This window comes from Saccostrea cucullata, unplaced genomic scaffold, assembly GCF_032062105.1.
Source record: "Saccostrea cucullata isolate Sc308-1 unplaced genomic scaffold, CSIRO_AGI_Scuc_v1 ctg673, whole genome shotgun sequence".
Classification (NCBI taxonomy): Eukaryota; Metazoa; Mollusca; class Bivalvia; order Ostreida; family Ostreidae; genus Saccostrea; species Saccostrea cuccullata.
The window spans coordinates 312,494-336,827 of NW_026929332.1; the positions used below are offsets into that span (position 1 = coordinate 312,494).

The 24,334-nt window shown below is 33.7% G+C and overlaps 1 protein-coding gene across 1 annotated transcript; it reads right to left on the reverse strand.

Moving 5' to 3' along the window:
• Nucleotides 1-169: 169 nt before the first annotated feature.
• Nucleotides 170-23,919, reverse strand: LOC134280497 (NACHT domain- and WD repeat-containing protein 1-like). Its single transcript, XM_062762905.1, has 13 exons — nucleotides 23,886-23,919; nucleotides 23,547-23,570; nucleotides 21,368-21,414; nucleotides 19,537-19,598; nucleotides 12,670-12,713; nucleotides 10,241-10,375; nucleotides 9,861-10,063; nucleotides 8,832-9,008; nucleotides 7,978-8,164; nucleotides 7,595-7,743; nucleotides 3,440-7,190; nucleotides 2,912-3,138; nucleotides 170-546 (listed from the first exon to the last, which is right to left on the reverse strand). The coding sequence occupies exons 1-13, from the start codon at nucleotides 23,917-23,919 to the stop codon at nucleotides 319-321; spliced, it is 5,268 nt and encodes a 1,755-aa protein (XP_062618889.1). The 3' UTR covers nucleotides 170-318.
• Between the last annotated feature and the right edge of the window lie 415 nt (nucleotides 23,920-24,334).

Sequence of the window (24,334 nt, forward strand, 5' to 3'; positions counted from 1 at the left end):
ACAAAATTGGTTTTCAATTGTGTAAATGGCTGATCATTGTAAATAAAAAAAAACCCTTGAAGTTTTCAAATTAAAAATATTTACTCTTAATAAGTTAGAACAATTATCATAGGAGTCTGAAACCAACATCATCTAACAGTATAAAACATGTCCAAAAAACTAAAAAAATTCTAAAATATGCAATAACTTGTGTACTTCCATTGTGCTATGTAAACAATGATGGTGTAAGTTTCCTTTCATTGTTTGTTTGTTGTTGAAGATGTTTTTTTTTTATGTTATAAAGCCGACAATAGATGTAAAGGCATGGTCCTGATGTTGCTATACCTTTCCTGTGTGTACTCTGTAGATCAGCACTCGTGTCAAGTTTGTCCCAGTAAGGACTACCAGGTACTGGGACTTGGGGGAGAAGCTGATTTGTTGGACTTCGGCATCTACCCGCGTACTGAACACCTCCTTACCCGAGGACACGTCCCAGAGCTTGATGGTGTTGTTCTGACAGGCCGACGCTACCCACTGGGAGTCCGGCGAAAAGGCAGCCTTTATCACCTGGGAAAATTAAACAAACGTAAATGTACGGTAGGAACCAAATAAACTAAAAATAAATTGCATGGTAAATACTACATGTATTTCTTTTTCCTTTAGGTAGGGGGCAAAAAGTTCGTGCAAGTGTCTTCTTTTTTCATGTTTTATTAATATCCTCTCCAGGGACTTATGTACGTGTATAGAAAAAAGGGAGTATTTTGCTGGCAATAAAATTATACTTAATCAAGCTAAAAAGGATACAGTAAAACTCGTTTAGTACGAACACGGATTTAGCAAATTCATGGATATAGCGAAGTTTTCCTGGGTCCCTGACTAAATTCTTAACAAATCTTTGTAAAATTTTACTGTTATAACGAACTCTGATATAACGAATTTACGGATATAGCGAATTGATTTTGAGTCCCGCTGAGTTAAAATATAATGAAATTTACATCTTTTATAACGAACTTTCAAGGATCTCAAAATTTGATAAACTGAACTAACTTTATTTTATATTAGAATGTATATAAAAATTCAATTCGAAATAAGACCTTGGTGATCGAAGGTTTTTTACTTAACATTTACTTCCCAACATATTTGGTAGTACTACTTAAGGAAAACATACATATAGCGAATTCGCTATATATGGTTATACGAATTCGTTATATGGATATAATGAATTACGGATATAGCGAATTAAATTCACAGGTCCCCAGGACTTCGCTATAACCGAGTTTTACTGTATCAATGTCCGCAAGAAAAATCCAGTTGTTTGACTTCGTTGTGTTTTGGGACTCCTAGGACATCACTTATCGAAGGAGTATGACGGTTGCAGTAGGGTAAAAGTACGGATTCAGAGTATAATTCGAAACAAACCATAGGGTCAGCTTGTGTTGTATCTGTTGTTCATAGAAGACAAAAGTTGAAGAATCAATACTAAGAGTAAGATACAAGAAAAATGGAACAGTAGCAACATTTCCAACATCGTAAATGCTAGTAAAGCAACAGGAATTAGTGCGCTTTTTTATTAAACCGTTATTCCTGGAAGGTACAGTGTCAGCTGCCTGGACAGACAGGAAGCAATTTCGGAGGGGGGGGGGGCAGACATTTATTTTCAGTTTTCCTTGACAAGCAAAACAAAAAGTCATCAGGTGTTTTTATTGAGGGGCAAAGCATTAAGTAGGTTTGTTTTCTATAGTATTCTATATATCGGTAAATTTATTGGATTACCATACCCATGACTGAGCTGTAAGAACTTTGCGCGATCCAAAGTGGAATGTGCTGCCTCGGAGTTGGACAACAACCGACAAAACCCATCAAAAAGCTGTAGAGCAGAAAGAGTGAAAAACGACAATCTGATTCAACATGGGTATCTGCATGTTATAGCAGTGTCACCAGCATGATACGACATCTGTACCAGAAACTCATCGAATGAAGACAAGTTGTTACTTGATATAATGCATTGTGTATCGCATCCTTAGCATTTCTTCTACCACTGGAACATCAACAACAGCTGTTCTTACAACTCCTCTGCCACATCAGAAGTTACCAAGACATTTTTTCAGCCACTAATTTCTGTGGAAACACCTTGCCATAACAAATCAGAGCTGCCGATAAACTTTCAAAGTTCAGGATGGTGAACATTTGACACTAAAAAAAATATTTTTATCCAATTCTTATTCAAAAGAAACCTTCATAAAAAGATTTTAAACTTCCGTCCAAGAAATTTGATGAGGATGAAGCCTTGTAACCTAATGAAAGAAATCCTATACGGCTAACAAGAAGGCTCTCCTTTATAGTTGGACATGACCGTTTTGATCAAAAGATCTGGCTAATGAAACAATCTGCTAAGGGTCATATGACAGAATGAAGAAAAGTTATTTATGACAACAACTTTTCTGAGTTCAAGTTTTCAACTTAAGGTAAAACGTCCAGTGTCACATGAACTACAATGCGAAACTGGCTTGTATCAAACTTTACGATCAGATTGTAGTCAGAATGACTGAACAATCAATCAATTAACTGCACAGTCTAAAGAGACAACCATTTTCTTTGTTTTTCGTGCCAAAAGGGTTTTAGTAACATGGTTATATAAAGTCTGTATAATTGGGATGATCCACTATGTAAAATACAAACACTCATATCATAGCTTGCAGGACAAAATTAAACTAAATACTAGAAGGTGTTTCAACTTTACAAATCAATAAAGAAGTATAATTACATAAAAATCCATAAAAATTATCTCTCATTTAAGAATATTTATTGAACCATGCTATTTGAAATTTTGTTGAATCACAATTTATCCTGAAACTTTTATCAAAATCAATATTCTTTTACAATAGCACATTTCAATGTATATAGTTTGATCATATTACTGTCATGTACTTACAGATGCAGTGTGTTTAGTGGATGGAAGCTTTTCTCCCATGGGATATCCAGAGACTGTGCTGTAGATACATAAATAGCCGTCTTCTGAACCCATCGCCAGAAACTTCCCATCTTTGCTGCGAATCATCGCTTTTGAGGTTCCTTTACAATCATCAGGATTGTCAAACCAACCAGGCCTGTACATCATACTATAGTTCCTGTTCTTGCAGACCCTCTGGTCACATTTTCCTGAAGAAAGTTCAGAAAATGTTTTTAAGGAAAAACGTTTTTTTTTCTTAAATTAATAGTAAAATATTAAGTTTTATCTTTTAACCTAATTGTAAACACCATCTGTTTCATTTGGATATATAAATAACATTTAGACTAAAAATACCATAAGGAACATTACTTCATTTATTTATTTAAAAATATATTTAATACATGAAAGATCATATTAAAAACAAAAAAATCTTACAGTTATAATATTTGTCTGTATAAAAATGTCTTCTGCAATAACACTCTAAGACCTTGTATTAAAATCCCTTTTTACCTGTAGGAATATCCCAGTAAACTACCCATCTTCTTGTGGAAATAAACATTATATTTCCCAAATTGGCAGTAATTTCTTCCCCAAGAGTTGGGATGGAGCTGAGCTCTCTCATGCATGTAACCAAACCACCAGTTGCCTGTTGTAAATCCACAGAAATGAATTTATAAGGATGAGCCTGAGGAAGGAAGGAGCCCTTCTTCTTCCAAGATGTTTCAATTTCTTTGTACTCTGCTGGGAGAAGCTTGCAACGTATGCATAAATATCTCTCACTGGCACTTAGACACAAGTGAAGGGTTTCAAATTTCAAAGAACCCTTCAATGGAAAAGCTTTTTTAGTTGTTCCTTGCTTCAAGTCCAATACAGTGATCATCAAAACTTTTTGCTTTAGACCTATTGTATATACAGTAATTCCATCCTTTCCAACAACAAAATCAATCACATGACTAGGCAAATCAATAGCTACATCATAGGATGTGTTCAAACTGACAATTTTCAGTTCCCCTTTGTTGTCAAGAAGACAACATTTGTCATCAGCACAGATGCCTATCTTTTGAGCTTCCATACCAATGTCAAACTCCTTCATGAATTTTGCCCCATTCAATAACCAAACCCTTAGCATTTGATCTTTTGAGGCTGTCACAAGCTCCATTCCATTTGGATGCATTTCAAAACAGCAGACGGTTTTTAGAGCTAAAATCCCTTTAAACTGTAACCCCATATTTTTCTTCATTGACTCTCTAAGCTCCTCAAGCAGTTCAGTCAAAGACCACACCTTCATCTCATTTTGGCCTTGAGTAACTAAGTAATCATCTAAAACATACATTTTCTCCACAGCTCCTCCATATGCTTGAAAACTACCATAGCTGACTCCTGTTTTGGAACTGTACAATGTAACATTTCCTTCATTATCACCAAGAAGCACAATGGAGTATGTGCCTCTTATTCCAAAGTATGTTACTGGTTTGTCAGTCGCCATCTGGAATAGAATCTCACTCTTTTGTAAATCCAGAGCGGTCACTTTACCTGTGCTGTTCAAGACGCAGGCAAATGGTTTAGATTTTGAAAATGTTATTTTTTCTATGCTCTCTTCAGTCTCAATTGGAGCCATTTCTTCAGCCCGGTTTATGTCAACAGTCAAAATCTTTGATGAGTTCCCATCTTTTGCAACAGCAGTGAAGTAGGACTCCTTGTAGGACAGCCCAAGAAGACCATTACATAATGGATAATTAAAGAGATACTGTTTTGCCTCCATTTCTCCAGGTTTGTACAGCAGAAGCTCACTTTTTTTAGAACCTGCAGACTCTGAATTAACAGCCACAAGTACCTGTAGATTGTCGGTTTTTGTGCACAGAATTCCCATAACATTCTCCACTTCGTCTTTCAGAGTCCATCTATCTACCTGCATCAGACTGTCGCTATCCAGTAATAAAACATCTCCGTCATCTAACAAAACAGCTACATGATGAGTGTCTGTGCTCATCACCTTGGAAACCATCTGGTTTTTAGATGGATCGTCTGTAATATCTTTAAAGAGTTTGGTGACTCGGTTCCCGCTAACAAGGTGAAACAGAGTTATAGAGTCATCTGAGGTGTATATGACATTTTCCCCTGATTTGTCTAGCATTGGGTAATGTTTTGTCTGTTTGATGTCTGGAATGTTTACTTGCTGGAGATCTTGGGTGCCAATGTGGAACATTTCATGTGGAAATTCTTGTTCCGCTTCATTTCCCTTCCTGTAAGTCTTGACCAAAACGGAATCTCCACTGAAGCTTATTATTTCAGCTATTCCATTATAGGAATTGATGAGAGATGAAGAAAGATCTTTCCTGGGTGCCAGTCCAGGATAAATTGGTATCAGTCCAGGGCTGTCAAGATTTTCAAAGTAAGTGGTTGCCTGTTCTTTCAACTTCTTCAGATAAGGCTCGTCTACATCAGCATTAATGTAAGAAAGCATATTTGCTGCAAGTCTGCTGGGCTTTGTTAAGTCACCCCTAGTCAAGGACAAAAAATTTCTGAGTTTCTTAATTTCTTCATCTTCCTGATTTTCCAGGTATTCATACAACTCATCCACGACTGTTTCCACACAGCCAGCAGATAATTTACAACTCAGAAATCTGAAATTACAAAAACAATTTTCTTTTGCTAATTGTTCAGAAAGTGCCTTTCCAGCATGAATGACATGATATGGAAGGCATCGCAACATTCGTTGGTTTTTACAGGTTACTGGTTGTGGAGTTATCTGTCTGTCTGCATTTTGTACAGTCAGTTTTCGCCTTGAAAGAGTAATGTCCCTTTTAACTCCATCTTCATGCATGAAAATCTCCACCAAATTTCGATGCAGCTTTTCACCCAGTGACCCTGTAGCATACCTGTTCTTGGCTGTTTCAATAAATTGTCTGTGGTACCAGTTCATGGTATACTTGTCAGATGATATTCTCTCTACGATGTAGTCCTTGATGTCGTATCTTATCCTAGCAGCCAGAACAGGGGGTATTCTCACAATGCCCTCTACTGGTGGGTTGTGGTAACGATAAACATCATCTAAAGCTTCATCATCACATGACAGAACATCCTCCAATTCATTCTCAGAGATACCATCTCTTGCTATGGTGATGTAACCAAGGGCATGACTAGTAATGATCTTGCCAAATTTTATCTCAAGATTGTCAAAAAGTTTATTGATGGCTCCTTGGACCGTCTGCTCTAGTTCTACAAGATGAGGCAGAGTGTAAGATCTCCATTTCAGTGCCTCATCCAGAATGAGTTTAAGAAACAAGGGTCCAGGACATTTTGAGAAGGTGTTTATCAAAACCTTTTCTTGTCTCTCTGTTATTTTTTTCTTGTGCTTAGACAAAAATTTGTTAATAATTGCAATCCCAGTTTCTCGGGGAAGCTTGGGAATCTCCACATAACATTTCTCATCTGGAAGCATAGCTCTCAAATTATCAAGTATCCCATGTTCTTTTGGAAGGGTGGATACCACAAGTTTGATGTTCTGTGGCAGTGTCGTTGGCAACCACTGTAGTTCATAAGCGTGATGTGCAGGCGACAGCTGATCAAGAGAATCCAAAAGAATAACAGTAGGCTTCTTTACAGAACTTGCAATCCTTCGCCAAAATCTTGGCATGTATTCTTGGAGATTCTTCATACTTCTGTATCCTACAGGTTCCATGATCTGTTGTGCAACATCAGCCAGTTGGCCACACACACTACGCAGCACATCATAAATATTCAGAGTGAGTGCAGAAGTACCCAAGAAGCGGATAATTCTGATGTGTGGTTTATTCTTGAACCACTCAGGCAAACTCTGCATGATCATGGCCATTACGGACGTCTTTCCATTTCCAGAGGGAGCATAGATGACAAAAGGCTTTCTCATTGCACCATCAAGTATGTACTTTTTAACCCTGTCCATGATGTTTTCCTGACCACAGAATGTCTGACATTTGATGTCGCAAAAGTGCAAATGATGTAGTACCTCATTATAATCACTGTAATAGCCAATTTTGTGGAAAGTTTTTGCCCGAGAATCTCGCTGATCATTAGCATCATCTATCAGGCTTTTTAAATCATTGTAAAAGTTCTCACAGAAATTGTCAAGGTATTTTTTGTGGTCCTCAGATGCTTTTGGGTCAATGCCATTTGGCAGCCACTGTACAACGTATTCATGAAAATAGTTTGACTCAATCTTTTGCCTCACATTTTCCTCCAATTTTCCTTGAAGATACTTCACTTCTTTATCAGGTACAGCCTAAAAAATTGTTGTCAGAGAATAGAAATTTTAATGTATCCAACAATTCTAATTTAGTTGGTGTAAATACTTCTTGATCATTTATTACCATTTTTTTTTATCATTTTTTCTACTGATTCCTTCAAGGTCCATTATATGTATATTTAAATTGCATAGGTGGATGTATATTTAAAGTCACTTTATGTATTTATTTAATGCCAAATAATTTTGATGCTTTAACTTTGTTCTCCTCCAATTTTTTTTTAAGAAACGTTAATAGATACATTTTAAGCATAAGTCTTTTTTTTAATGAATAAAATTAACTTTACCCCTCCCCCTAACTTTCATGCTGTACATACTACTACCTTTTTTTTTTTAAATTTTATGTGGATACCTGATTCTTTTTGTAACCAAGACTCAGTTACCTTTCCATTCTCAACAGTTGTGTCAATGTGTCGTTTTGTCATTCTGTCGTCATAATCCTTAAACCCTTGGATTTCTCGATGAAATACTACAGCACTCTGGCCTGGAGATTTTGCCTCTAAAATTCCCTTTTCAATCTCTATCTCTGTCACTTTGAATGAAATATTTGGGAATAATTTACTTCATATTGGAAAGATTTCTTTAAGACATTTTTAAAACAATTCTAATCTACTGCTTATTTAAACTTGAATTTACACAGAAAATTACATGATATATCTATGAAAAGCATATCTATTCATTGAACTGGTAAGTGACACAAATTTTGGCTTTTGCCTATCAAAAGAACTCTAGTTATCCATTAAAATTCTAATCATGATTTTAATACCTGAAATGTTGAAATCACGCAGCTGTTTGTCTGTTAGTTTTTTTGTTTGATGTGAAAATAAAGCAGCAACTTTGAGAATGTCCCTTAAATCTTCAAATGTTTTATTCCACTCTTGTGTATGTTTAGCTCGAGGTTCATCACATCCCGGTGAGTAGTCCCCAAAGAATGAAAACTGAGATCTGATTGGCTGAAAATATTTTTAAAAATTCTAAATATAAATTTAAAGGTCTAAAAAGAAGGCATTAAAATTACTTAGGTAACCTAATCTAGGTTTTTATTATATACCTAACATGTATCACTCAATTTTACTGTTGATTTTATGCAATCACATGACGTTGTGATCCGACTTTCTGGATCACCACACTGTGGTTTTCTGAATCCATATCACCACTCTCTGAAACTGATGACATAGTACGCAGAAACGTGACATTATTTTTCTTGAGCGTTAAAAAGTCCCTTGTTATTAAGCTTTGTTTTATGGATAAATATTATACAATTCATCTCTAAAGTTTTATTTTGCCAAATTTAGCTAGTTATAAATGGGTATATAATAAATTTATCATTATAACAGTAACTTGATCCACAGGGTCGTATCAAATCTTGTTGACAGCTAGGCGCGGATCATCAGATTAAACTTGACACTTCTCATCTTGTTTGATCTGATGATCCGCGCCTGTCAACTCGACTTGATACAACCCTTCGAATCAAGTTACTGTTATAATAATATATATATCTGTTTAAAATTGCTATGGATCTAAAAGGTAACACATTCTCTTAAACACAGATAATATTTTAAGTCAAGAAATAGATAAATGAAATGGAAATGGAACTTTTGTAAGGTTTTCTTTCAGTACCTGAAGTATGTACATGGGAGGTAAGCAGTTTTCATCAAGTTTGTACCAAGTCTCCAGAAGTTTGACAGCATGAGGTTTTTTAGCAATCCTCTCCGCTGATTCTTTCAGAGTCTGAAAAACCTCCTCACTGATTTCTGTAGGAATTGGACGGAAGCCATATCTGTCACCCATGATGGCCTATGAGAAATAGAATAAAAATAAACAAAAATTATCATTTTGCATCAAATTCTGATTTTTTTTTTTTAATTGAGAATCAATTTGTTCCACTAGGTAATTTTATTAGTTCATTTATTTACTTGAACTTAAAATCTACCGAATGATAAAGGATAATCTTTTACAGAGAGGCACTGATCCCAATTTAAACATGAGAATCTTAATGCATAGTTTTACACTGATTCCGCATGAACACTACTCTTTGAATTATCAAATGCTTTTATTTGTAGCTTAAAAAGGATTATTCAAAGAATTTGTATTTCTTAATAAAGTTACATGTAATTAAGGAAAATAGAGTGGAAGAACTGCAAAAAATTATGCTGATAGTGAAATTTTTTTTAAAGCTGCCATCAAATTTTCACCTATTCTAAATTTTTAGTACCTCTTGGAAGAAAGTGTGTCCTTCATTAAAAAAAATTAATTCCCCTCATCCGAGGATGCTCTGTATCAAGTTTCTTTTATATTGGCCTGGTAATTTTGGAAAAGAAGTTGAGAATGTGAAAAAAAAATTAAAGAGAATAAATGGACAGACAGATGGGCATACAACTGCCAGACTAAATGATATTAAAGCTCTGGTGGACTGTAAAGGATTGTATCATTATAGGATCATTCATTTCACTTACTATTTCATCTGTTCAAGTTATGAGCAATGGTAGGTTTAATAAAAATAAAGGTTTGGAGGCAGACAGGGAGTCCTATTGTACCTTGTACTCTTTGAGTAACATAAAAACTAATAAATCTGATTATGTAGATGATTAAAACTACTGAATGCCTGTAGTTTGTTGCAGAGACTTAAGAATAATATTGTACATATACCACAAAGTTGGGTCCTAGAGACAACTTTTGACAGTTCTCAACTTCCTGCAGACAGATTTTCTCCACACTGTGGTCATTCTGGGAATCTTCTGTAACACCCCACCTCATATCCACCACCTGAAAATCTAGATCCTTGGACAAACATAGCTGTTTAAGTTTTGGGAACACTTCATGGGACAATATGTTTCTCTCTGCCCTCATGTCTAAGAATCATAGTGATATGAAAGAAATTCAATAATGAAGTGAATTATCTATTTGAAACACAGTAAGAAAATTTGATTTCAACTGTAAAAATTTATACAATTTTTGGGAATAAAAATCAACACTTTTTTATATTTAATACTAGTATTCAAAACCAAAAACAAAATATTTTTCTTCACCTGAAAATGTTGAGCTGATAAATATTCTGACAACTGATCGTGGAAGATGAGGGAGATCGTCAATCTTCCCTTGTAGCATCTTGTCAAATATGGCCTCTGTTTCTTTGGCACAATTCTGATCCTGTTTTCCTTCATCTATAAAATGTACATGTAGTCCATAAGATTTCACCTATCTGACTTATGGGGCATTTACCTGACCATTTTTGACAGTATAATTTGCTCAGCAAAAGTTTTCAATGTTACATGTACGAGGGTAATGATCCAAAAGTTCGTGGAATTTCTTCATCATTCATTTATTTATGAGTGGAATTGGTTGAAAATTAAAAATGAGAATATAGACACTTGTTGAATTTTTTAAATAAAAAACAATTTATAATATTTATGATTGTAACTCTGTGGCAGTTGCCATAGTAACGGATATATATTTATAAAAGTTACGGTAAACACGTTGGTTTGTTTATGGAATTTGTCGAGGGCATGGCTGCTGTATCGAAGATCGACTATTTTAAGATTTCGTGATTCTGTAGGTTAAAATCATGCTAAACATGTATATGTCGTATTGGGTTGTATTATGGGGTTTTTAAGTCATTCGAAGTTTTGCCGCCTTAAGTGTAACAGACCCCCCCCCCCCAAAGTATATTAATTTGTATGGTTTTTCTTTTCATGATCGAATGTGTTCATTAACTTATCGTTTCTCTTTTGTAGAATGGGATGATTACATGTTTTAGACGAAGATTTATTTAATGTTATAATGAATGTCAAATTAAAAGCTGTTGCACTCGCGCATGAGAGCTCATCCTATATATTGGTGTTTTGAGTTTTTATTCATAAATAATTTATGTTCGTTTAAACTGGTGAATTTAGAACATAAGTTTGGAAATGCGGGGAATACATTAACGCGTTTATCATCATTTTAGTTCTTAATACGTGAAACGAAAATAAAACCACCCTATGTGGTGTATAAAACGAAAATTATGTGATTATTACGATTGCTTGATCTTTTATAAACCTTAGTGTGAGATTTTTGCTGAATTTTACTGGATATTTAGTTCATTGGTTGATGTTTAAGCTGTTAGACAACTTCAAATTTCGTTCAAGTCATATGTTTTGTGAAAATCTTGGGATCACTTTATCTTTAACACGTATGTTATTGACATAAGCTGGGGGAAAATGCATTAAGTTTCTGGTTTTCCAGTGGTGTAAGAAATTTTAGAAAAATTGAACTTTCATGGACGTTTATTAAAGATGTGGCTGTCTTTTGGGGGTCTGTTTTAAGTGTTTATCCCCTAGACGAAATGAAAGCATGAATAGGTGTTGTCGTCTGACGTGCTGTTCTTGACATTGCTACTGAAATTGGAACATGATATGGAAATATGGGGAGCATTTTGAAATATGAGTAAAAATGAAGATAAGTTGGTGTGCGAGGTCCTCAGGCTTTTCTTGAGAAAAAAAATGGAGAAAGGGGCAGCATTTTGTAGAATTACGTATTCGAATTGGACATTAGGGTGAGATGCTTCTATAACGTGGAGTGACATACTTAACCTGACGTTACGTCAAAGTCTCCCCCCGGTTTTACAACTATCCATTTTCAGAAAGCTGGTGTGACCTTATCGGTCATTGGAAATTGTGGTGAAATTTTTCAATATTGTTGCATTATGACTCTATATTATAAATATGCCTATTGTTTGCTTTCCTCAAATCGTGATAAGATTTTAGAAAGAAATTCCACAAACTTTTGGATCAACCCTCGTTTATCCAGATTTTATTTATGTCTGCAGGCCTTACAGTGACCTTTAAAATTTAAATGATTATAATGACAGTGTCCATGTTTTGCTATGGGAAACCCAAAGTATGTGTCGGATCAAAAAGTAAAATTGGAGGTCCACTTTTTAAGCAGGGGGTATAATAAAGTTAATCATGAAATATTCAGATATCCTCTTAAAGGAAAACAATTAATATTTCAGTACAAGTCTGAGAGACTATTACTTTAATTAAATTAAGTAGAAGTTTGTGCTTGACTGCAAATTGCTGTAAAATAAAGGTAAAGTCCTTTGATAGTGTTAAAGGGGCTGGGTGGTCGTGGCCATTTTTAGACTATTTTGATCTCCATTAGAAGAAGAGGTCCATATAAAGATATAATAAAATGATCAAATTTTAAAGCTTTAAATTTATTAAGTTTTTCTTTGCCTAATGATAGTTGACAGCTTAAGATATCATATCCCAAAATTTAAGTTATATCTGGTGGTTAATAAAAAATAATTAGTTGACCCCCAGGCCCCTAGCCTCCTTGAATGAATAACCAGTTTTCATGAAAAAAAAATAGGAAAAAATATTTTTAAAAATTTTGTGACTATCAATTTATTTTTTATTCTTTTTTTAATATTTAAAGGTATAATAGTATCATCTAGTTCAGAAAAGTTGGGACTTACTTTTGATATTAGCTGTATTTTCTTTTTGTGATTTGATTTGGAATCTGCCAAATAAAACAGAAAAAATATAATTGTAGACCTGCAATGAAAGCTTACAGAGTATAGTTTAGTATAATAACAGCAGAAAAGATTAATATTTAAATTTAAAAAAAAAATGAACAATTTGAAGTTATATATTGACAAAATTTAATCTAAAACTTTAAATTACTTTTAAGTACAGCTCCGTGTAAAAATCATGCAAAGGGTGATATATGAGGGTTCTCAGAATTTGATGATCTTCCACATATAGATTTCCCTTGCACTATGAACCATGTATGTAAAATAAAAAATGTTTTGGTTTATGGTTACCATGGAAACGTAGGTAAAGAAATTTCCCTAGCAACCAGCCAATTTTCAGCTTGGATGGACGAAAAAATTCCTTATCTTTGGGGCACTAATTAAATGTAATTAATAAAGAAATTTCTTTGTTATTGCTTTTATTCTCAAGATAAACATCTTACGTGCTTTCACGATAAAAAACATAGAAATAAGATTTAAGATATTTGTATGATAGATATGGGTATATATACATGTTTTTTCCTTTTTTGCTGACTCAGCAATTTCCTTGATTTTGGAATTTTTCGGTGTCGAATTACTCATATGATGGACCTGATACAGACATCGTGTGTATAAAATGTAAATACGCTGTTTTAGTTGTAATCCCTTTCCAAATTAATGAAAAAATTAACATTTTTTTTTTGGGGGGGGGTCTGTAAACAAATGCCCTCCTCCTCCCGTGAAACAAAAAAACTTTTTTATCAATACATGTACCGGTATTATGATAAGAATTTGTAAAATACATATTACGTGTACATGTACCTCTAGATAAACCTATAAAAAGACATTTTTGTTTCACGGGAATATTTTCCTTCGATTTCTATAGTGAAAAACACGTTTTAGAGTTATCAGCTCTCTTTGTTTTTCCAAGAGTCATCTTATTAATCAGAAAGCACATAATTGTATATGCACAAGTATTGCATTAAGAAAATATAGATTAAAAGTAAGGTTTTGTGTTAGAGTGAAAGTTGGTAAGGCATTATGTTTTAACAATCATGATTTGATTTCAATAATACAATCTTCCTAATGGCGAAGTAAGTGGAGAAATCTAGTCCTTGCCCTATGTGCCCATGGGCATAACAAGGACTAGGTAGGTAGGTAATGGCGAAGTATATAAAATATAGATACACATATAACAGCTAGTGACGGTACATGATATTAATCCTTTGAACAATCACGATTTCATATCGTACGTTATCGTGGATATTAAAACTAAAGAAAACTTCTTAAAACAGAAAGTATTCTATACAATAATATATAGAAATATCAAAGCAAACTATGACAGAATCTATTTCAGAGAATATATGTGCCCCGCTAAGGGAAAGAGAGGAAGTTGCTCAGATTCGGGGGTCGACCCCCCCCTCCCCCCTTCCTTTACCGGATTTGCAGAATTATCAAATGTACATACGGAAGCAAATAAAAAATGCCCATATGGATAAATTGATTTTACTACTTATTCTAAATTAAAATGTGTGCATGAAAATTCATTTTAGATAAAATATTTCATCACATTGTATTGATGATGTTATGCCAAAGTTTGTACACGCCATACGTCATAACTTCTTTATTTCAAATGCTGAATACAACTATTTAGAATGTGTAAATAAAAAAAAACAAAATAGAAACGTGATAATCCAGGTACTTATCCAACCCAAGACTCTGACAATGCTAAGCAAGTATCATACCCCGAGGTTGACTTTCAACTGAGTAAATGCAAGCAGTAGGTCACATACACATGTTTATATTCATGTTAGATAAGGCCAAAAGTTTACACAAAACATGTTGTTTAATTTAGCCTTTACTACACAGTACTAATAGATGTAATTAGATATGAAGTCCACAGACAACCTGTATTATATGTAATTAACCTTAAATCTTTGAGCGTGATTGATGCCAACATAAGGAAAAAAGATAATGCCAAGATCTAGGTGGGTGGGGGGGGGGGGGCACTTTAAGAAGGGGAGTCGGAGCCATAGGGAGTTATGGTATAAAATCTAATTGCAAAAACTCAAAAGCTACTTGAAATATTGCCCGAAATGAAAGTTTTACAAACACACAGAATGTATGAGTTTATGACCTTTGACCAAAAGATAAGTGGTAAAAAGTGCCATTGCAAAGCTTAGACTTATTAGAGGCTTCTAAAGATATTGCGCGGAAACGAGAGTGTTATAAAAGACACAGTTTTTGAATTGATGACCTTGATATTTGACCTTTTGACCTCAAAATCAATAGGAATATTTTTCTTATTCCAGGATAGCCAAATAAAGGTAATATAGTAGTGAATGAAGAAAGGTCATGAAAGAAGTAAGATCTTCGAAGTTCAGTATTGAAAACTTTATGTAAAATAGTGGCCTCGAATTATTTGACAAAACATAGACATGACAAATTAAAGATGCATGGATGGGCGAATTAATCTAAGGAATTGCATTGAAGCCCCCCGGGGGGGGGGGGGGGGTCCAGGGCAAAGTTTTTTCCCGGAAACTGAGGCATTCTAAGAAATATGAGGTGTTTTCCCTTGACTTTAGGATAATAGTATAATCATAATACAAACATTTTTTTTTTTTAAAATGAAACGAAGAGGTGGGGTGGAGTGGGGGGGGGGGTGAGTAGAAGGGTCCACCTTTGCGTGTGGTGGTTATTACCCATGAGACAAACCTTTGCTTTCATAGGCAGATCCAGAAAGGGGGATGGAACCTCCGTTTATTTTTGCATACACACTCCCTCAAACACACAGAGAGAGAGAAAGAGAGAGAGAGAGAGATTTTTTGTATTTAGTCATTCAATCTCTGCCTGCTAGATAGAGTTTCGCGTATTTGCTTCCCTTCCCTTCAGAACCCTAACTCCAGGCCCCGTACCAAATTACATGCAAGGTTTCACTTTGATTTCATCGGAAGATTCAATCAATGTCTTATGTCATCTTCTGAAGTAACTGATTTAAGAAGTATGCATAAAAAGTCATAAAAAGGAGTTAGCTGCAGAACTGTAGCTCTCCGAAAAAATTGTATTGATAGACCGGAGAGCTACAGTGCCACCCATTGAAAAAACTGTATATTTATTGCGCACAAAAAAGTGCGCTCGGTTTTCGATTTATTTCTCCATGTTTTTAAAACTGTAATCTCAAAATATTATTTACCGTGTGTTCCTAACATATTCTTTGACGTTTCAACAACAAAACATTCCTCATAATTGTTGTTAATAGTCCTCCTGACCCTGATATTGTAATCATCAAACATATCGCTTATTCATACTGCCATTTTGGTTTCAAAGATAATAATAATAATTAATTGGAGGGCGCGCCCCAATCTCCCATGCAGAGACTGAGTTGTCGTTCGTTCCACTCTCAGACACCTCTGCAATGGGCTCACGTCAAGATATTTGACATAACGTATAAAAAGTGATATTTGCAGGATTAATTCAAATTAAATTAATAGTTCTGGATTGATTTAGAAAATATCTATCTCAAAACTCAGACATAAGCATAGAAATTGAATTATAAAGAATCAAAACAAACGCACTATTTCTTGTGTTTATCACTGTGATATACGCGAGCCAACGACAGAGGTGAATGTATGAGCTGATGATAGAGAGTGGGCGCGCCCCTGTTGTTGCCGGAAGGTCAAAATATGCAAATTCAGGTATTTAAAAGAAAAAAGTGCCAAAAGTTAGAGACCCCCCCCCTTCTCCCAGAAAAGAATGTTAGAGTGAGATGTACAGGTTTGTTTTTGTTTTGTTTCATGTATTTTATTTAATTTTTTTGTCAACTTAGTTTGGAGGTTGTCCCATTGAAAAACTGTCGCTATGGACTTGAAGTGTCTGTGGGGTGATTCTATGTATGGGTGTTTGTTATTTAAAAACAAGGAAGAACTTGTTTTACCTCAATGATTTTTTTTGGGTTTATTGGCCACTGTAATAATGGATGTTAGCAACCCCCCTCCCTCCAATGCTATCTAACAGGAAATATAACGCCTATCGGGGAATACCGTGATGCAACATTCATTGCATATATATATAGATATTATAATGAATCCTTTCTTACTTTATTACCCCCCCCCCCAATAGCAATCAAAGTTTGGGAAAAGTACATAAGAATCATGTCCATCTGTGCAAACGTGTCCAGTCCATATCTTCTTCACGGAGGGACATTAGAAATTACTACTTCACGCAAAGATTGTTCATGACCATAGATTGTGTCACGATCTTGATTCAGGGTCATTTGGGCAACTTCAAGGTCACTGTAAGAAAAATGTCATAATTCGTGTCCATATCTTTCTCATGGATAAAGTTGTTGAGTTCCCATTTTGAATAAAGATTGCTATGACCTGAGGGTCTATATACCTCAGAACAAGATCTTATGTCTTTGACAATTAAAATGAATGGATAAATTGAATACTTTTAAAAGTTTTAATTGTTTAAAATCATATACATGTATGTTGGATCAATAGATCTTAGATTACAATCTCACTATCACGTACTGTTTAGTTGGCTATGACAACAAAAAATCGCACTATGATATAACTATATGAACCTCGTCAAGGCATTTTCTAGGTTTTTGACTTAATTAATCTTTTTTCAAGTCGAACTTCCTTTCACTTCCAATTTTTTCCTGTATTTCTCGCTTTGTATATACTGTGGTAAAAAGTGGGGGGCCAACCATCCTTTCAATAGACATTTTCTATAGTAAAGGTAATGTTAGGGAAAAAAGTGGGGGGGGGGGGCAGGCCCCCCCTGGCCCCCCCGGATACTACGTGCCTGCAAGTAACAGCTTTTCAAAAAGCTTGCCTGACGAATGCAATCAATATCAATAGAACCTACAAAAAATGTACGAGCAAAAAAGTAATAAACTTCCTCAATCCTGAAATGTGAGGGCACTTTCGAAAGTCTATATTCTGTTTTTGTAGGAGGAAACCCCTTGAGGGGGGTGGGTATGATCATGTATATTTGTTCGTTTCGTTTTTATTACTTTAAATGAAGAAACTTCTAACCCAATTCACAATGTATCACCGATATGTTTTTTTTCCAAAGTTCGATCAAGATTCCGACAAAAAAGAACAGACTTGATATAATATTATATGTCTCTATTATAATCCAGGCAGTTTTCATTTCCATTCAATAGAATAGTCCAAGAAAAAGGCACAAAAACTTACACGTGACCTTTTGGCGCGAAATGATTGTGTCACCCCTTACTTAGAAGACAAATGGACTATTCCAGTAGTATAGAAACGCAGAAAAAAGGTCAAACGGACATGTCCGTATAGGAACTCGCATGAAATAAGTAGCTGTATGCAATAAATTAATAAGTACTATAAGGAAATAAGTGCATCAATATATTGTATCAGTAATATGTTTATTTTTCTGCTAAACTGTTGTTGTTGAAACGCAGGTAACAAAATCCCATGATAATCAGCATGCACAAAATTCTGCTGGCTAACTGTGACCTCTTAGATTCGCGCCTAGGAAATATTGATCCTTATAGTGCCTGACACCGTGACGTCAGGCAATAATTTATACATTTACATGTGTATATATTTTGTACCGGCAATCATTTAAATGCCAATGTTCCGTGAACTAGATTCTGTATACCAAAACTGATGAAGTTCTTTTATATAGATTATATTGGTTTGCTATGTGCTCAAAATCGTTGCCATGGGATTATCCAGTAATAAAAAAAATTGAATAAGATGCTAATTGCTTTCTTTAAATCTGCCTGATTCATTTTTTACAAAATGATTGAAGAATCTTTAACAATTGTGCATGAATGTGCTAAAATTATCATTCTATGATGTGTTGCTAAGGAGAAAATGCTGTTACCATGGAGATATTAAATTGTAAAATTATCCCTTATTTGCAGAAAAATCTCAAAAATTTAATTTCTTGTAAAATTTGTTTTCAGAATTTAAAAATAAAAAGTTATGTGGTGTATGTTTTCGGGGTTTTACATATTTTCTCTTTTTATTCATAAAAACATCCATTTTTGTTGCTAGGCAACGGATAGGAAGTTAAAAAAATTATACGCTTCTGAATTCAAATTCTAAAAGAACAAGTCCTCTGCTTTTACATTTTATACACACGATGTCTGTATCAGGTCCATCATATGAGTAATTCGACACCGAAAAATTCCAAAATCAAGGAAATTGCTGAGTCAGCAAAAAAGGAAAAACATGTATATATACCCATATCTATCATACAAATATCTTAAATCTTATTTCTATGTTTTTTATTGTAAAAGCACTTAAGATGTTTATCTTGAGAATAAAAGCAATAAAAAAGAAATTTCTCTATTAATTACATTTAATAAGTACCCCAAAGATAAGGAATTTTTTCGTCCATCCAAGCTGAGAATTGGCTGGTTGCTAAGGAAATTTCTTTACCCACGTTTCCATAGTAACCATGAACCAAAACATTTTTTATTTTACATACATGGTTCATAGTGCAAGGGAAATCTATGTGTGGAAAATCATCAATTTCTGAGAACCCTCATATATCACCTTTTGCCTATTTTGCATGATTTTTACACGGAGCTGTACTTAATTCAAAAACTGTGATATAGTAAGTAGTTTCCATATCTCCATTATATATTTCAGGTATTCCCAGTAGAAAATTCCAATCACTTTTGAACTTTCCAAATAAATGACCTCAGTATCTGACCTCTTTGCATAAAGTCTTATTTCCAATTCATAAACATTGTCAATTCCCTAAAACTAAAAAAAAAAAAATCTCCAAAAATAATTTTAGAATTGAATATAAATTAAAGTTGACATCAAAGAAACATACGGTTTGGCTTTTCCTTTCTGCAACACAGCACTTCTAGGTGCAAAGGGTTTATTCCCTGCTTCCTAAAATGAAAAAAAAATCAGTTTCTTCAAAAAACTGTCTTAATGTGGAAATGTTTGTAATCTTGTCACATTTTAGGTTTCTGAGAAGGGGATGCTGAGGAGATCGAGTCTTGATTTTTAATTGTTATGGTAGTCATAAAATTCATAGCTCAAAAACAAATAAATAATAAATTACCCCCCACCCCTACCCACCCCCCCAAAAAAATGTTATCATAGTATGAAATAAAAAGAATCCATGTTAAAAAAAATTCCTTCAAGTTTTAAATCAAAGAAAAAATAGTCCTTTTTTGAAAAAGGGGTTTTATTCTATACATTAGGTTCAATTTTTAATACATTATTAAAATATTACACTCCAAAGATGCTTTTAGTTTATTTTTTAAAATAAAAGAATCCATTTAATGATTTATGAACTAAATCAACATTATTTTTTTCAAAAAAAAAATACATTATTAAAATATTACACTCCGAAGATGCTTTTAGTTTATTTTTTTAAATAAAAGAATCCATTTAATATGAACTAAATCAACACTACAGTAAAACTCGTTTAGTACAAACACGGATATTGCGAATTCATGGATATAGCGAAGTCATCTTGGATCCCTAGCTATATAAATTTAATGAATTTCTGATACGATTATAACAAATTACGGATATAGCGAAGTAATTTCATAGGTCCCAGCGACTTTGTTATAACCGAGTTTTACTGTATTTGAAAAAAAAAACATTATTAAAATATTACACTCCATAGATGTTTTTAGTTTATTTTTTAAAGCAATATGAGCTGCATTTTTGAAAATTTTATTTTGCTGGTAAAATGTGTTATTATGATTTGTCTGTATGTAATCTAAACGCTTAAGATCAATAAGACCAAAATAAAGTTTTAAAATGTTTCAGAAGAAATATTTCTGTACAACCGAATATACAGTACTTATGATATAAGAGATCATTATTGTACAGGATATGACAATAATCCAATTTTGCTTCAGTCAAAGCTTATAAAAAGTTCTTCCATAGCAAATAGGAACAACAGAAGTTCATAAATGTTCTATTTTTCAGTCATTGAAATACTGTTGATTACAAATAATTTGCAACATTTTTTTCTGATGTCAAACATGCAGCTCATATTGCTTTAAAATAAAAGAACCCATTTATGAACTAAATCAACATTATTCTTTTCAAAAAACTTCTTTAACATATTATCTACATTAAGGATCCACTTTTCAATGCACTTTGAAATGAAAATAGAAAGTCTGCTATTGCAAGCAATAGCGTATGTTGCCTCAAACGGGACAAGACTTTCATTTTTTCATCATTAAAACAATACCCATTAGCTAAGCTTGGACAACCATCAACTCGTATCAGTCCTTTCAGTACTTTGATTTAAAAATCAAAGTTAAAGAATTTTCACTTTTCCCGTTTCCATGGCATCATTGACATATGCAGTTTTTAAATGCAGATCGCACAATTACAGATACTAATCATTAAATCAATAAAGTTTCATGTTCAAGGGACCAGAGAGAACACTCTAGGACAAAATTCGTCACTTTTTGCAGGTTTCCATGGCAACGGTAGCCATTTTGAAATTGATTTACCACACAACAAAATTACAATCAGTGATCGTCCTTTGAGGAAGGTTTCAGAAAGGTTGTCCCAGACATCTCCAAGAAACAGTCTGGAGAACAAAAACATATGCGTACAATCGCAATATGTCGCCCCCAACTTCGTTCTGGGTGACATAATTAATGAAATGATTCAAAGATTGTACTCACAAGTGTAAAAGATGACTGTCTTGTAGGTCCAGGTTTGCTGCCTTTGGCTTTTGAATGAGAAATAAGAAAATAAATTCAGCAATTAAAATCAAAAGGAGGTACATGTAAAACTTTCATACTTGCAGTGTGTGTAAGATAATCAATAACAATTGAATATAGATTAAAATAACAAAAACAAGTCAAGATGTGTTTGTGAAACACTATGGGCCCGGCGGCAACAAAATTTAAAAAAAACTATTTTTAGCATTCAGGTAACAGTCAAGGTCACAAGGTCATTGACCTTGACATCATTTGAAAAAACTTAATTAGTGGAGTATGCATACCAAATATGAAGTCTCTATCTCTCATGGTATAAAAGTTATGGCGAAGGTTCAGAAAATCTATATGTACTGCAGCATATGTGTCACAGTCAAGGTCACAAGGTCATTGACCTTTGTGTCATTTGAAAGAGCTTTATTAGTGGAGTATGCATACCACATATAAAGTCTCTATCTTTCATGGTTCAAAAGTTATGGCGAAGGTTAAAGTTTGCAGACAAACAAACAAACAGACAGACAGATAGGACAAAAACAATATATGCCCCGAATCTATCGATCAGGGCGGATAATTATTTAAACCACAGGTGACTATAAGAACAATCAGGATCCCTGGCATTGAGAGGATGCAAAACAGCAAGATTTGTAAACTTATCAACTTACTGTCACTAATACTACAATCAGCCCATCAATCTGATTTGTTTACAGTATGGAAAGATTAGAGTATAATTTTAACAGGTACAGTTGTGTGCCAAAAGTGAAGATAATTTTATTTTTTCTTTAATATATATTTCATTGAAAACAATATTTTGTAAAATCGCTGGTGTGACAACATAATCTTGACAGATTTTATTAAAAATTTCTTGACAATCAAAGAAATTGTTGTAGTTAAAAAAAACTATAGTTTTTATCTGATAAGCATTGATAATTTAAAAATATTGTAGTTTAAGTGTGACATGAATTTTTAAGTCATATACTCACAATGAATTATATAGTCAACATTGATCTTGAATTTTAGAACTGATGTTTAGTGATGAACTATATTTTACTACATAATAAACGTGTAATGATCTTTTAAAGAAAGATAACTACACATTTTCTAGTTTAAGTACTGAAATAAATAATTAAATCGGACAAAAATTGACCATTAACCTATGATTTTAAAAAATGTTGTTTTCAATGAAATATATAGAGAAAAAATAAAATTATCTTCACTTTTGGCATGCCACTGTACATGATGTGTGTAAAAGATAAAACCCTACCTCCCCTTTGCATCTTTATGCAGAACTACTTTCCCTTAAATACCTACAAAATACATGTATAACAAAATATATAATTATCAGAGGTACATATTTATAAATGAAGCATGTATATATTACATATTAACAAAAGCATTAGTGGATATTTTATTATATATATATAAGGACATATCATAATGCAGCTGAAGAAATAATGTACTATCATTAAAATTGTGCCATATTTTATTGCAATCCTCATGCAGATATGACTTATTATTTTAACTAAGATCATCCTTAATACAACTATATTTATTAACATATCTACAGAATAGTGTATACATGTATGTATATTCAATTCATTTTTTGACCATTTAAGGGCCCTCGTCCGGCAACAAGAAAGTACATTGTTAAAATGTATATATAATGGTTATGATCAAACACATGAATACAATATACATATACATAAGAGGGAAAGGGTCGCTTGATTGATGGGAAAGATATACAAGTAGGGTATGTATATTTGGATACAAATGTAAAGGATTGGTCATGGATTTTGGCCTGGGTAGTAATAAATTGAGCATCTGACAAGTGATGCAGGTGTCCTATATAGGTTCAATTCCTTGTCAAGCTACAATTTCAACTTTCAGACTTTAACCTGGATGCCCAAGAGTGTTGAGGTGCTCCAGCAACAGAGCTATTCAGACCAATATCCACAGTCCAAACTACTTTCTTATTCCTGTACTCACAACTCAAATTCTTATAGCCCATCCAAGACTTTTGGATGTTTTGGGATGGGGGGGGGGGGGGAGGGATCAACGTCACCAAATCGATTTAGTAAATTTTTTTTAAAAAGATGAACCAGGAATCGAGCCTAAGACCCCCAAAATTACTAGGCAGGTGCCCTACCGACTGAGCTATCCTGAGCGATATCTGCAAACAAAAGCATTACATGATAATCAGCTGTATAATGATCTTAGTTTTACGGTAAATAGATATCATGTTTGTTTTTTATTTTTGTTAAAACCATATTGAAATTTTGTATAAAAAAGTCAATTTTGCAGGTGTATTGCAACATACTCAATTTCCTTACAGAAAATTTAAAAATATGCTGCATTTAAATTTAGAGGAAATTCGAAACAAATAATTCAGGCTACGTGTTTATGGGTGATCGATTTATATATACACTCAATCAATAATGAACTATCTATTTTTGTGCAAGTCGCACGCAATTTCACTTTAACTTACTTCTAATATCATCTAGCAGTTCATCATATTTCATTGAATCGTTTGTTTTGTTTACCCAAGAGACAGGTAGGTTTTCGGTGCCCTTCCGACTTTTAGAAAAAGTCCGACACACTCGAAAGGGGAAGATACTAAAGACCTGATATACTAAAGACCTGATATTGACCTGATGAAATAAAAATTAATATAATTTATTTGTTTTCTGTGTTTAACATTATGTTTTGGTTTTGATTATATTTCTGGGGTATAAGACAGATATTCTGGCATAATTATTTGTAAAAATATTGGTATAATTATGCGCAACGAGCCACAAACTAAGGAAATGGCTTGACCTGATATTTTTTTATTGACCTGATATTGACCTGATGGAAATAAAGACTTATAAATTCTCCGTGTTTTTTGGTTTTTATCGTTATGTTTTGGTTATTTTTATATTTCTAGGGTATAAGACA

Excerpts from the sequence above, each read along its gene's own strand:
- LOC134280497 (XM_062762905.1), bottom strand. The coding sequence starts at position 23,919 with ATGAAATATGATGAACTGCTAGATGATATTAGAA. Across the intron at positions 10,376-12,669 it reads AAATACAGCTAATATCAAAA|ATGAAGGAAAACAGGATCAG; the intron begins GTAAGTCCCAAC and ends TACATTTTATAG. Across the intron at positions 9,009-9,860 it reads CTCTAGGACCCAACTTTGTG|GCCATCATGGGTGACAGATA; the intron begins GTATATGTACAA and ends TATTTCTCATAG.